The sequence below is a fragment of the Ammodytes marinus genome (assembly GCF_949987685.1).
Source record: "Ammodytes marinus genome assembly, chromosome: 3".
Lineage (NCBI taxonomy): Eukaryota > Metazoa > Chordata > Actinopteri > Uranoscopiformes > Ammodytidae > Ammodytes > Ammodytes marinus.
Window position 1 is genome coordinate 14,543,933 of NC_137232.1, and position 14,729 is coordinate 14,558,661.

General features: G+C 42.9%; 1 protein-coding gene across 2 annotated transcripts in view; it reads left to right on the plus strand.

The window, feature by feature from the left end:
* Nucleotides 1-14,729, plus strand: part of slc8a2b (solute carrier family 8 member 2b) — a gene marked incomplete at its 3' end in the record, with an annotated part of 38,041 nt that overhangs the window by 21,044 nt on the left and 2,268 nt on the right. For both annotated transcript variants that reach the window (XM_080024998.1, XM_080024999.1), the window contains exons 12-14: nucleotides 4,629-4,753; nucleotides 6,903-7,002; nucleotides 8,221-8,499. In XM_080024998.1, the coding sequence (XP_079881124.1) occupies nucleotides 4,629-4,753; nucleotides 6,903-7,002; nucleotides 8,221-8,499 (504 nt within the window). The remainder of the gene's footprint in view (nucleotides 1-4,628; nucleotides 4,754-6,902; nucleotides 7,003-8,220; nucleotides 8,500-14,729) is intronic.

Below are 14,729 nucleotides of genomic sequence, written 5' to 3' on the forward strand. Positions count from 1 at the left end.
ACACAGATTCAACCATAAAGCCTGATTTATACTTGTGCGGTACCGCGTGCGCAGAGCCTCCGCGGAGCCGCAGAGAGCCTGTGCGGTGGCCTCAGACCCCGCCGCGTACCAACTGAAAATTGTGACTACGCGCCAGATGCCGCAGACGCCGCAGAGGTTTGGTTGGGCATCAAAGCAAAAAGGAGGGATTTCAACAGCACAGTAGCTCTTCCTCATTGTCATCAAACTCAAAATCTTCCAGTTTTCATTTGTTTAGCAACGGATTTCGCCGATAACATCAAAAGTGCTGTGTGCAATCTGCGACACGGGCGAAACTACTACCAACGGTTCATGAGAACGTTCGGTGTCCGCAGAGAACGCAGAGGCGCAAAGCCGCACAAGTATAAATCAGGCTTAAGACCTACCTGCTCAATGTTCAAAATGTAATATTAATATTTGTAATTCTCTGCTCAGGAGGGTAAATAAGATTTTTGGCAGAGGTGATTTTACACCAATGAGGACATATTTATGAATGAGGATATTGATTTTAGCTAATGAATTACTTAAAATGTTACACAGTGTCCCTTTAACCTGGGAAACTGAGGCTGGACACTAAAGCACAAAGCAACATTGTGATGAGGTAGGATGAAGGGAATAGAGGGTCTTCACTCACTTCCATTTATCAGAGTCTGTTCTGCCCCCACAATTTGTTTTTTGCTTTAGACACCTGGTGGTTACAAACGGCATTGCATGTGTGTTTTTTGACCTTCCTGTGTTACCTTAGTTTAGTTTTAATGCAACAAGCAAGAGAGCTCCTTTGTTGTCCTGAGAAAGTCTCAGTCTGTGAGTATTTATGTTTAAAGCTTGTAAATCACTTGTGTGGCATAGCAACTATGTTTGTTTCATTTCTGAGTGTTCAGTTTTAACTTAAATTTGGCGATGCTAATCGCGGCAGCATTTTACATTAAGAATACATTGTAAGTTAGCATTGAAGCTAGCGGGACCTAAAAGCCTTGTTCATGGCTGCTCATTTGTTTATGCTAGTAGTGTTGAATATGAATATATTGTAAAGTCCATTTTGTATGTTTTACAGTTTTACAAAAATCATCTGAAGTCAATGGAACCTTATCACAAAAGCCTAAACTCTATCCTGTATCCTGGACTTTATTTCAAGGAACCTAAACTTCTTGTTAGCTATCTGCTAAGCTAAACTAACCGAGAGCGAGAGCAGAATAGAGTCTATAAAGGTGCGAACACACTGCACAGCGCGGCGCGGCGGTTGGCCGCGCGAATCGCAGGTTCCGCGCCGCGTGGTCATTTTGGCTCATTTGTGTCCGCCGCCGGCCGCCGCCCGATGACTCATTGAATGTGCACGCCCAGTTTCTTCCCGCTATTTACATCTCTCTCATCATCGTCGTCATCCTCACTGATTTGTTTTTGTTGGGAGCGTCTCTGAAGTAGGCTATTCTGCCTTCATCATCTCTGCCATCGGCCCTTGTATTGGTCTCACTGCACCTCTCACACATTTCTCCCCGCCACCTGCCACCCAAGCTTCGTAAACACACCCACACATGCACCCACACACACATAGGCCTACACACACAACCCGCCCACACACACACACACACACACACACACGCACGTATCGATGGCCGTGCATATAGGCTACACATTCACGCCGGCATATCAACATGTAGAGAAAACCCAAACAGATTTTCAGATGTTTAGGGAAATGTTTGGAAGTGTCAGTTGTCGTATTTAGTTTTTATTGTCTCTGCATATTCACTCATCTGCAGTACATCTTCCCTGGCTTTCTCTCCTTCTCTCTTCTATAATGTGAGTCTATTCCTTGCTCCTTTTACTAAAAGGTGTCTCATTAAACTGCTGTCATACATTTTATCGATGTGTTGGAACTTTCTCTCTCTCTCTCTCTCTCTCTCTCTCTCTCTCTCTCTCTCTCTCTCTCTCTGTCTTTTCCTTCTTTTTTCCCTTTATCCCTCCTTTCCCGACTGGACCGCCAGCCAGGTTTCACGTGTCTTGTAGCTCAGCAGACTCACCCGAGTGACGTCGGGAGGAGCTCAACGACGGTGATTGGCTATCGCGGGGCGGCCGGCGGCGAAAAGTTCAATATTTTCAACTTCTGCGGCGGCCGCGCCGCCCCATTCGCGCCGCGCCGCGCCGCGCCGCCCCTGGCCGCGCCGCGTGATCCGCTCTCCGCCGGCCGCCGGCCGCCGGTTCGCGCGGCGGCGCTCGAAATACATTGACTTTCTATTGAAACTCGCCGCGCGGCGATGTGCAGTGTGTTCGTACCTTAAGATATAATCAGCATTTCTTTTTTACTGATTCAAGATTATTTTTTTTTTTTTAATATTCTTGCAGTGTCTTTCACCCTCATTAGCCATAGAAAGAGACAGGGTTGAAATGGGTAAGGGGGAGGGGGGGGGGGGGGGGTGACATGCAGTAAACAGCCCGGGACAGAATTGAACCTGGATTTGCAATGGGCACTGAGCCCTTATGGTACACACTCTACCCACTACACCACGGGAGCGCCCCATTGACTCAGGAATTGAACATGCATTACAGATGCCACACTCTCTTCCAGCTATCCGTTCAGTTTTTCATTGTTTACTCTGTGCTCGTGGTAATGACCTGGCTCAGTGTCCTGGCGTGTGTGTGTGTGTGTGTGTGTGTGTGTGTGTGTGTGTGTCTTGGCTTTCGTTCCGGGCAGAAACGTGTGTTTGTCTGTTTACATTTGGATCACAGGAGAATCTCAGCCCTGCACAATAGAACAGTTTGGAAATTAATGTTTATAAATGAGTAGTCCGTGTGTGTGTGTGTATGTCTGTCTGTTTGTGAGTGAGTGAGTGACACACACACACATACACACACTCACACACACACACACCCTCTCCAAGACACACTCACACACCCTCTCCAATAGGCCTTTCACACCAAAATGAACCAAGAGTCAGTTCCAGGCTGGTGTTGGGGTCAGTTCAAAACTGGTTACAGCCTTATCCCAGTTATGAACCGGTTGGTTTCACATCGACCGGAGACAGCCATGGAGCCGGCAAGAGAGCAACGTCATGACGTCACTGTAAACGTGTGTGTACGTCACCCGACGCCGCTGCTCTTGTGGCTAACGCTAAAGCTACCGCTAGCTTTAAGCACAACAACAGCGGCGAATACGTCTTATTTTTACACTTGTTGGCTCTCGCTTTGCTTTCTTAAGCAAACAGGACCCATACAGCGTATTCTCGCCGGTCAATTTGATCGCTACGTTCGGTAATTATGTTATGTTTACGTCTCGTAGTAGCGGTGTTTTTAAATATGGCGGGCATGAGGTTTGAGTTGCTCTGGTTGGTCAGGATAATCCCTCCCCCAACCGTTCGCGCAAGCAGTTCTTATCAAACCCTGCTCAATCCTGGGGTATGAGTTCCCCCGGTTTTTACGGCCCGGAGCAGGCTCTCTGGCGGTGTGAAACCAAAACACTGGCTCTAACTCCGAACAAGCCCAGAACTAGCGCCGATTTTGCGGCGGTGTGAAAGGCCTACAAGACACACTCACACACACACCCTCTCCCAGACACACACACACACACACACACACACACACACACACACACACACACACACACACACACACACACACACACACACACACACACACACAGATATCATCCATCTCTGATCTTGTAGTTTCCTCTCTCACACTGCGTTCAATCACACCCGTGTGTCGATGCTCAAAATAAGAGTCTGACTCACAATCTATTATTGATAGAAGAACCTGTTGATCCTTGTTCACTGTTTGCGACCTCATCACTCAACAATAAGTGAAAGCTGCCCAGTTAAATGTTTATCATTACTCTAGTTAAAGTACCAGAGTATTTGCTTTTAAAAACATCGAGGGTGTGTATTATTCTCCATCCCTAGCAATTGGTTCATCTCTTGCCATCACCATTAACACAATTATGTCCGATGTATTACAGTACTTTTCAGTCTGTCCTGTCAAATTTCGTTCGACAGCACTGTGTGGGTGTCGCCGTATCGAACTGTCTCCTTGGCAACAGTCATTGGTTTTTTTAGAACGTTCAGCCAGAGAACTGCCGTGATTGGTTCAAAATACTTATGTTGTCATAAGAACCAGAGCATAGCCCGCCCATTCATCTAAACCGAATTTCTGTAAAGTTTATCAAACCTAAATGACAAAATCTTTCATTTGGATTGATAAATATGCCTGTACCTCTTTCCAGATGCTTTACTATCAAGAAAATAATTCCCGAAATAACATAGTTAGAAAGATGTTGTGGATTTGGGTTTACAGGGGCTATAAGTTCAGTGCTCAAGTAAATGCTCTTTGTTACTGTCCACCACTAGTCCTTATTACACCTCCTTTTCATCCCCCTCTCTCTCTCTCACACACACACACACACACACAAACAAACAAACACACACAGTCGAACTTTTAAAAAAAAATCTTTGAAATGTAGCGGAGTGAAAGTCATAAGTTTTGGGGGGAAAAAGCTAAACTTAAGTAAAGTACAAGTACACAAAAAATGTACTTAAGTTCAGTGCTCAAGTAAATCTATCATGTAACTGTCCACCCCGGGTCCTTATTACACCTCCTTTTCATCCCCCTCTTCCCCCCAGAAGGAGCGGAGGGCCAGCTGAGCTCGGAGGAGGAGGAGGCTCGGAGGATAGCTGAGATGGGGAAGCCGATCCTGGGGGAGCACAGCCGGCTGGAGGTCGTCATAGAAGAGTCCTATGAGTTCAAGGTAACACACAACATTACCTGCTTTCCCTCCAAATCACATACTCTTTCTTTTTACTACACTACATACTAAAGTACAGAAAAGTTTTAGGGCCACGGGAGACAGAAGAAAATCAGATAAGGAAGTTTTTTTGTCATTATGTCGAGAAATGTCAAGAATAAAGATGAATACTCCAAAATGCTATTGGAGTTAGTGGGGCATATGTATTTTCAGCATACTAGAATTGACATTCATATATTGGGACATCCTAAATCTTTTTCTGGCATACTAAATAGTAGGGAAGTATGGGGGTTGGAACGCAGGGATTCACTCATGTCGCATACTTTTTCTTTGTACTCTACTACATACAGGTCTGCATAATACAAAATGTAATTGGAAGTATTAGAACATCCTGGTATTTTTGGCATACTTAATTTGACCTGCATGTATTGGGGCATCCTAAATCTTTTCCTGGCATACTAAATAGTCGGGAAGTTTGGGTATTGGAATGCAAGGTTTGTCTTTTTTCTATTCTACATACTTTAGCATGCTGGCTTACATACTTACATACATGTAATCGGATGCATTAGGAAATCCAGGTATTTTGTGCTTACTGCATTTGGCATGGATGTGTTGTGACATCCTAAATATGTTTTCTACCATACCAAATAGCAGAAAGTATGGGGATTGGAATGCAGGGATTCACTCGTGTAGGAACAGCGCCCTCTGTGTGTGGAGTGCAGGCGATTTATTTAGGGACTGCAGTTATTATATCCTAATGGCCAACATACTATGTAATGTAAATGTAATGAATTGAACATGGCAGCTTGTAACTCCACCTCATTATTTCATTGTTATTAAGAATAATTAAAAGTAAAGTAAAAAAAAAAAAGTTTTATCTCTTTTATCGCAATATCTTTATCATTTTATAACATGATACTTATCACGTTCTAAAGTTAACTGATATAAGGGAAATAACTGTATTTTTGTTATTTCCCTATTAGAAACTAGAATCAAGTTTTAGTTGTAATCGCTCTTGGGAAAATTAAAACAATGAATTCTCATTAAGGAAATGTTAAATCAAATCAAATCAGTTTTATTTGTATAGCCCGATATCACAAATAGACATTTGCCTCAGTGGGCTTTACATTCCATATAGTAGGAACCCCTGCCCTTAGACCCTTAGCTCGGCTGAGAAAAAACTCCTAGTAAAAAAAACCTTTACCGGGACAAAAAAAGTAAGGGATCCCTCTCCCCTTACTTTTCCTTCATGTGCTGTTGACTTTTTTTGTCATAAAGTAAATCATCTGCTGGTGCACCTGAAGCACATATTCAAAGGTAAATGTGTGTGTGTGAAAATTGGAATCTTCAGCTCAACAGAGGAACCAAGCGAGTCACACATCCGTCTCACTTTCAGCCAATTAGAAAACAAACAAAACGCATTGTTAGAGATACTACGAGGAGCTTTAAAGTATTTCTGAAACAGTCTTGTTTTTTCCTCTGATGATCATGAATGGCATGTAACAGCAAATGAGAGCGTAGGTTCAAAGAATGCTATTTTTATATAGTTTTTCTTAAAGGGGCACTGTGTAACATTTTAAGTAATTTATTAGCTAAAATCAATATCCTCATTCATAAATATGTCCTCATTGGTGTAAAATCACAACTGCCAACATTAATCTGAATTATCCTCCTGAGCGGAGAATTACAAATATTAATATCACATTTTGTACATTGAGAGGGTAAGTCTTATGGAGGCATCCATGTTTTTGGAATGTCATCAGGTGCATTGTTTAGAATTTAGAATTGTTCTTGTCCTTGAAGGCCACTGTAGCTTCTGTTATTATTCAAAAGGTGTGGGTTACCCAGGGAGCGTTGCATTCTAGAACTTTCTTGAACTTTCTTGATGATGTCATATTACACACTGCCCCTTTAATGCCTGTTTTCAAAAATGTGTTCAAAAGAGGTCACCAACTTTGCAGGTATAATATGTGTCTTTTATTTGTATGTCTTCAGACCTCAACTTTATTTATTTTTTATTTTGAACTCATTATATTTTAGAAAAGATGAAAGAATAAATCCAGACTAGTGTCTCACCTGTGTGACTCTGTGGACTGTGTCCTCGGCTGTGATTGGTCGATAATGAATTACGTTTGTGTGTTTTGATTGGCAGAGCACCGTGGACAAACTGATTAAGAAAACCAACCTGGCTCTGGTGATCGGAACACACTCCTGGAGGGAACAGTTTGTGGAGGCCGTCACCGTCAGCGCAGGTGAGCTGTGTGTGTGTGTGTGTGTGTGTGTGTGTGTGTGTGTGTGTGTGTGTGTGTGTGTGTGTGTGTGTGTGTGTGTGTGTGTGTGTGTGTGTGTGTGTGTGTGTGTGTGTGTGTGTGTGTGTGTGTGTGTGTGTGTGTGTGTGTGTTCATTTCTTAACTATTGACAAGTGCTTATTACAAGGTCCTTAACCTTCTCGATTTTTCTTATTTAAACATAATGCAAAGCCTCCATCTAGTGGAAGAAACTGTTCAGTGCAGACAGTCATTATTCTGATCTGTTGTTTGGTCTGTATATATAATCCTTTATTGATTCTGGAGAACTCTTGTTGTCAAAATCACTTTTTGTTACCTGCTACCTGTCCGTACTTTGTGTGAAGATAATACACAGCCTAGGCTCTGTAGACTGATAAGTAAACCAAGGGTATGTAAACAAAGGGGGCCCACCGTAGCTAGCAACATGCCTGTCCAGAGCCTAGTCTATGTGTGTATTTTTTGACTGACTTTGACAAAAAAGTGATGTTGACTACAAGTATTCTCCAGAATCACTGACTCCACCTTTAAGTTTGATTCATTGGCTATAAAATCTCACATTTCCTTTCTATTGCCTCTTTCAAATACCATCGAACACCCCTACTCATTATCGGCAAAAAGTTATAACGCCATTGGTTCAGACATTTGAATACGTTATTACCAAGTTACTACATTATCAGCTTTTTATTACATTCAAAACTGAAAATAAATCAGAATCAGAAACGATTTATTGCCATCAGGGTTTTACACCAAAAAGGAATTTATCTTGGTGAATAAGGTGCATACATTAAGACATTAAATAAACATACATGACTGTCATATACAAAATATACAATATCACTTGATTGATTGATTGTCTTTATTTCGAACATGCAAGCAATAAAAAAAAATTGTTTGAATATTGATAGATGAATAAATAAAAAAAAATTAAAATAAAATAAAAAAACAGACAAATTTCTAGATGCTCGAAAGGGGGTAGGAGGAAGTAAAAAAAATGTATAGTCCTACCCCTTAACAGATCATTTGGCTTGGATAGTTAGTATTATGTTATTAACATGTCAGTATAATAAAAAGCTAACAATGCATATATATACAGGTATATGAATACTGAATACAGAGACATAAGGGATGAGTAGAAAATAAGACAAAATAGAATAAAAAATATATATATGTTTTTCCTCTCAGGTAACGGTGACGATGACGACGAGGAAGGGCGTGAGGGGCGTCTGCCGTCCTGTTACGATTACGTAATGCACTTCCTCACAGTGTTCTGGAAGGTTCTGTTCGCCTGCGTTCCGCCCACGGAATATTGGAACGGCTGGGCCTGCTTCATCGTGTCCATCAGCTGCATCGGGCTGCTGACGGCCGTCATCGGGGATCTGGCGTCTCACTTCGGCTGCACCGTCGGGCTTCGCGACACCGTGACCGCGGTGGTGTTTGTAGCTCTGGGAACTTCTATTCCAGGTGAGTGGATAATAGGGATAGTGGATATGGCCTTGTGGCCTATGTGCTTGTAAACAGCGTCAGGTGTGACGTAAACATTTAGCGCCGCGCCGGTCAGCTGCTTTACAACACTACAACACTGGCCGGTGAATTGAGAGCAGAAGTGCTGGAGCTTGCAGTAAGAGGGCCGTATTTTACTGTTCCCACGATGTGCCAGTTGAGCTTGCTACGCGCTGAGTCCAACATCACTGGGACTGTTAACCGAACTGACAAAATCAATCCGCTCACTGCTTCACCTCTGTGTCTGGGTTTGTGTGACATGTTGGCTGTGAGCGATTCTCATTGTGATGGCAGTGCTCTGCCATTCAGACATAGCCTACACATACACATACACAGTGTGTGAAGTCACGTTAGCCTACTGTAGACAGAAATAAAGTGTGGATATACGCTAAGACGTAAGGATAATAATAGCGGCGGCGATCCGGTCGCAGACTAGTGTAGTGTATTTCGTTATGACACATTTTAAGATTACTGTAGTGTATTATGATACTATACATTTTATATTAAGGTCTACTGCTACAGAGTAGGACAGCGACAATGCCTCATCAGGCAGGGGGCAAAGTCAGGGATGTCAGCTGCTTGAGGAGGAAACCCTCAAGGCTGACCTGTAGATCATTCAAATTTCACACAAAGGTGACTGTCTTGTGAGTTAATCAAAGACAGTCTGGCTAAGAGTTAACAGTAGTTTATTGACCCTGATCTTCATCAGCATTGTCTTAAAAGTTGCTGAATCAGACTTCTTGGCCAACGTGACATATCGACTCTAGGTGATGACTAAATTCAGGATGTCCTCTGGGGGCCAGAGGTTGCCCTCTGACCATTAGGGTGGAGCTAGTTAGGGTACACCAATTAGGTGTTAGGAGGAGCAGGGCGTACTGTCCTGAAGAACCAATCAGATCACTTAGAGTGGCGGTTAAAACCGGCCACAATTCTGGAAAAAGTCGGGTCTCTATAGCAAAGGAACTTCTTCATAGATTTGGCTACAAACACTTTAAATTCTTATTGGCTTCGTTTTGACTGCAGGATGAGTTTTGTTGTTTAATAAAGAGAAGTTTCCTGAGACCTCCTCATCTGCATTCAACTGTGTCTTCTTCCATCAACTAACTACCAACGCGGCTTTCTGAGTAAAGGCCCAAGAAAATATACCGCACTAGCTTAGCATAGCAATAGCTTTCCCACTTCATTGTACAACTTTCCCCGGGCAGAAATAGACTCATAAACTCTGCAAAATGAAGCGCGGGGGTTTGGATTGAGCAGCGGACCTTATGACCAGCTAGATTATACGCCGTTCCTTTATTTGGTGATTTTTACGGCCGCCGTGTCTGTGTGTGTGTGTGTGTGTGTGTGTGTTTGTGTGACAGGTTGGCTGTGAGCGAGTCTCTTTGTGAGGGCAGAGATCTGCCTATCAGACATACACATACACACACTGGGTCTTATTCATCATCCATGAGTAAATCTGTGTGTAGGGTTGCACATAAATTCTCACGCTACTAAAACTCTGCTCCGGATTCACGAAGCGTGCGGAAAACTCAGATTTGATCGTAAACACGTGTGTAACATGATGAATCCCAATCCTGCGTAAATTGAGAGCGCGCCCCCGGTGATCAGCAATTAGCATAGATCTCCGCCCATGAATAGCAAATGACCGCTATATAAGGGCATAGGTGCATCTGCTCAGCCTGCGATCATCATGGCGCAAGGAAAGAGAGAGAGAGAGAGGAAAAAAAAATTCTCTGAGGAGGAGATTGAAGTTATTCTGGCAGAAGTCGAAGTCAGGAAAAACATTTTATTTTGTTCAGTCAGCTCCGGGGTCAAAGGGACAGGGAAAGATAAAGCGTGGAAAGAGGTTGTAGAAGCAGTCAACTCTGTCTCCTCTGTTGGGAGGACCCTCCAAGAGGTTAAAAGAAAGTGGTTCGATATTAAAATAGATGCAAAAAAAAGAATCAGAGTAAATAAATTAAGCACTTCGGCCACGGGAGGAGGAGGACCATCACAGCCAACACTGAGCCAGCAAGACGAACGAATTGCGGGCATTATTGGGGATACTGCCTTATCAGGCATAATCCCTGATGGAGACAGCGACATGCCTCCTTTGGAGCTGAGCCAGTCCCCATCAACTTCAGAAGGTAAGGTCACGTGTCATTCGTTCACAATATTCTGAAAAATTGCGACAAAGCACTGAAAAAGTGCTTTGTCAGGTGCTCTTTAAATTGAAGGAATTGGCAACCAGAGATTCTATTTTGTGCCAATTATAAACTTTAAATAACTCAGTGATGTCTGTCGGAATGTATAGCCACTTAACACGTTTAACAAATAAAGACAACATTTAAGTCTGACGAGAAGCACACAGCTCGAATCTTTCTTTCATGACAATACATTTGACTAAGCCTGCCCTTTCCTTATGAGATGTGCGTGTCTTTTATTCGATTCGAAGACAGCCTACAGCATTCAGGTCATTTACATTGAATTTTAAAAAAATGTAGGTTTGTGGTGTTCAAAGTAGGCCCACTTAATTTTTTAAAACAAGTTCTGTTTTTACAAGTTCAAATAAATCCACTCTGTAGCCAATGTAAATGTTTTCTCTTTTTTCAAGCATATTTATTGATGGGTTTTTTTTTTTTTATTGTTTCAGCCGGCGAGTGCTTCTCCCGTGGCTCCAGTCCTCCACCTGCTGCTCCTCCTGCTCCTGCTCCGTCACCCAGACGCCGAGGCCGGAGAGGTGACCCGGTCCTGACGGAGCAGGTCCTACAAAATCAAGTGGCAATTGTTAGGGCAATTGAAGGATTGAATAACACAATGCAGGAAATCAACACCAGCCTTAAGGCAATCTGCCAAGCACTTTTGCCCACCAAAAAATAAAGTTTACTTTTTTCAGTGTCCCCCCTGTGTGATGTTTGGTTATTCTAGGTAAAACCATTTGGAGCTGTAGAAAATAACGCAATGCAATAACAAAGGCAGTATTAAAATTAATTGATGAACTAAAATAAGCGGGATGTTGGATAGATAAACGAATATATCCGTTTTTGCAACAAAATAAAATGTTCAGATTAGCTTTTTTAATGTTAATGGTAGCTTGTGCAGTACTTGTGCAAGCAACATTTACCTTAAAATCGTTCTACAAGTCGCTGGCGTACCAGAACAGCAGCCGCATTCGTCATCTCGCGAGCTGGTTCTGGAGGCAGCCGCTCAGGTGGATGTGGGATATCTGGTAGGGGAAGTCCCCTCTTAATTGAAAAATTGTGCAGGACACAGCAGGCCATTATAATGTTGCACACCTTTTTGGGTGTATAGAGGAGGGTGCCACCTCTGTGATCAAGGCACAGCCATCTTGTCTTCAGAACCCCGTTGGTGCGTTCTATAACAGCCCTTGTGACGGCGTGGGCTTCATTGTAACGCAGCTCCTGTGGTGTCTGTGGGTTGGTGAGGGGTGTCATTAGCCACCGCCTAAGCGGGTAACCCCGGTCCCCTGTGGATATAAAAAGATAAGTCTCTACATATAAATCACATGCATTTGTGAGTATATTCTTACCGATAAGCCAGCCGTCTCTCACAGCTCCATTCTCCAAACGCATGCCAACTGCGCAATTGCGCAGTATGAAACTGTCATGCGTTCCTCCCGGCCACCGTGCCACAACGTTGAGCAACACACAGTTTGCATCACATATCAGCTGCACATTCACGGAATGAAAGTTTTTCCGGTTTATGAATGCAAATGCATCAACAGATGGAGCCTTGATGCGTATGTGTGTGCAGTCTATGGCACCGATTACATTGGGCATGTTGGCCAGCGCGCAAAACTCCTGCTTCACGAGTTGCCTTTGTGCGCCATAGGGGAATTGAATGTACTTTGGGCAAAATGCGGCTCATTGATGGCTGGGATATTCCTGCTCTGTCTGCTATCTCCCGCTGGAAGGTCCCTGTGGCAAGGAATCCCAGCACGGATAGTACCTGCAGATGTGCGGGGATGGCGTGGCTTCTTTGAGTTGGCCTCGTCAGATTAGGCTCCAGAATGTTGCATAAATACAACAGAATTGGTCTCGGTAGACGGAAACGACTAATCAACCACTCATCACTCTCAGCCAACAAGTCTGCCCGGTCCCTGAAGTTCCTCTCTCTCCAGATAGCACCTTGTGCCAAATCGTGCAAAAGTGCAAGTTCAGCCATTGTTACCATTGTCTAAAACCGAAGTCCTTTTTATACTATGGTAATTTCAAATTCACAACACCTGGTGAGCACTATTTTGGCCGTGACAATAGTTTTTGTGTGATTTTATTATTATGATAATATTTTTTATTGATATGTAGAAAGTACGTGTTGTCTGTGGTTTTAAACAAGTAGTTTACATTCTAAATAAATCGAATCTATATCTTAAACCTTGAATTGTCAACTTATTTTCTGTAGAACATTTTTATATTTTTTATATTTTTTAATATTTTGTCATATGTCGCATATTGCGTGTTTCAAAGGCATCAGCGTATTTTGAACATGAGAGAGAGTAATACGAATTAAAATTGTAATTTTCAACAGTGACAAACAGTATTTATGTCTATTCCTACATTTACACACAGCGCTACACACAGTCGGGAGCATGTGTAGATTTTGTGAGTAGCTACACAAAAATCAGCACTACTAAAAGATTGATGAATGCGGAAATCACACGTAAATTCGCGCTGCTCACGGTTTACACACAAATCCGTGCTGCTCACGTTTCATGAATAAGACCCACTGTGTTAAGTCACGTTACTGTAGGCAGAAATAAAGTGTGGATATACGACGCTCAGATTTAGGATAATAATAGCGGCGGCGATCCGGTCGGAGCCTAGCTTAGCCTAGCCTAGCTTTCCCATTGTACAACTTTCCCCGGGCAGAAATAGACTCATACACTCTGCAAAATGAAGCGTGGGGGTTTCGATTGAGCAGCGGACCTTATGACCAGCTAGATTATACGCGTTCCTTTTATTTGGTGATTTTTACGGGACATCAGGCCGTCATGGTTAATCTTAAACACACATCCTTCAACTGCTAACATGGTCGCATGTTTAGAACGTAGGCTATGGAACGTCAAACGCCCCCCTGTTCCGCATCAACAAGCTGAAGCATTTAAACAGGGAGGCGGAACTGATTGTGTCGGGAATCTTACTACCCCCCGAGGTAGTAAAATTCCCGGAACAATCTCTCGCACCTTTCTTCCCTCGTTCCGCGACGGTCGCATTTATACAGCAGGGTGGAGGGCCGAAATTCCGGCATATTCCCGGCTTTCACTGGCTGTGTAAAAGGGGCTATTCATTGTTAAATTAGTTGACTCAGAGTGTTGATTAAAGGTGCTACAAGGAACTTTTAAATATTTCTGAAACAGTCTAATTTTTCCTCTGATGATCATACATTTCATGTAACCGCAAACGAGATCATCAGTGCAAAGGATGCTATTCATCTATAGTTTTTCTTAATGTCTTTGTCATGGTTACGCTCACCCAGGAACAACAGCTGGCGTAGTAAAAACACTAAAGTTTTTCAGCTCCAGAAATCTCTCTCTCTGTATTTCTCAGTATGGCAGTGTTTACAAACTGGGAGGAGCTTTGGCTCATTAGAAAGCATAAAGGTAATCACCTGGCATGGCCATGTGTGTGTAATTTGGGGAAACCAAACAGTTTGTACCGTGGCGTTAATGTGTCAGCGATATTTGTTTGCTCTGTAGAGAACCGATGGAAAGGAATGAACTTACCTTACATGTATGAAACGAACAGGACGGTGAGCACGCACCAAGAACATAAATAAATGGGTCACAGCACTCAAAGATATTAATGTATTGGACATTTATTATTGGCACCTCAAACACGCGTACGGCAGAGTGCTCCCACTACCCACCAAACAAGCCTGATGAGGAATCGGTTAATAGGCTCTACACTACTCCTTCATAAAACAATGAAATACTTGTTCAACATGACTTTGAATTTGTCTGACGAGAACGGAATCAAATATACACTGGAAGCAAACCAACCACCACAGGCACTTCCTGGTTTCTTTCTAGTATCTATTTGATTCTAAAATAACATAATGTGTAAAAATATACAGCGCAACATAACGTGGTAAATTAAAAAAAGTCCCAACAAGCACACAGGAGCATGACTGACTACCAGTGTTTGAGCAGAGCAAACTTGGATGAGCGACCTTTGCCCTTTTCTATATCAGAA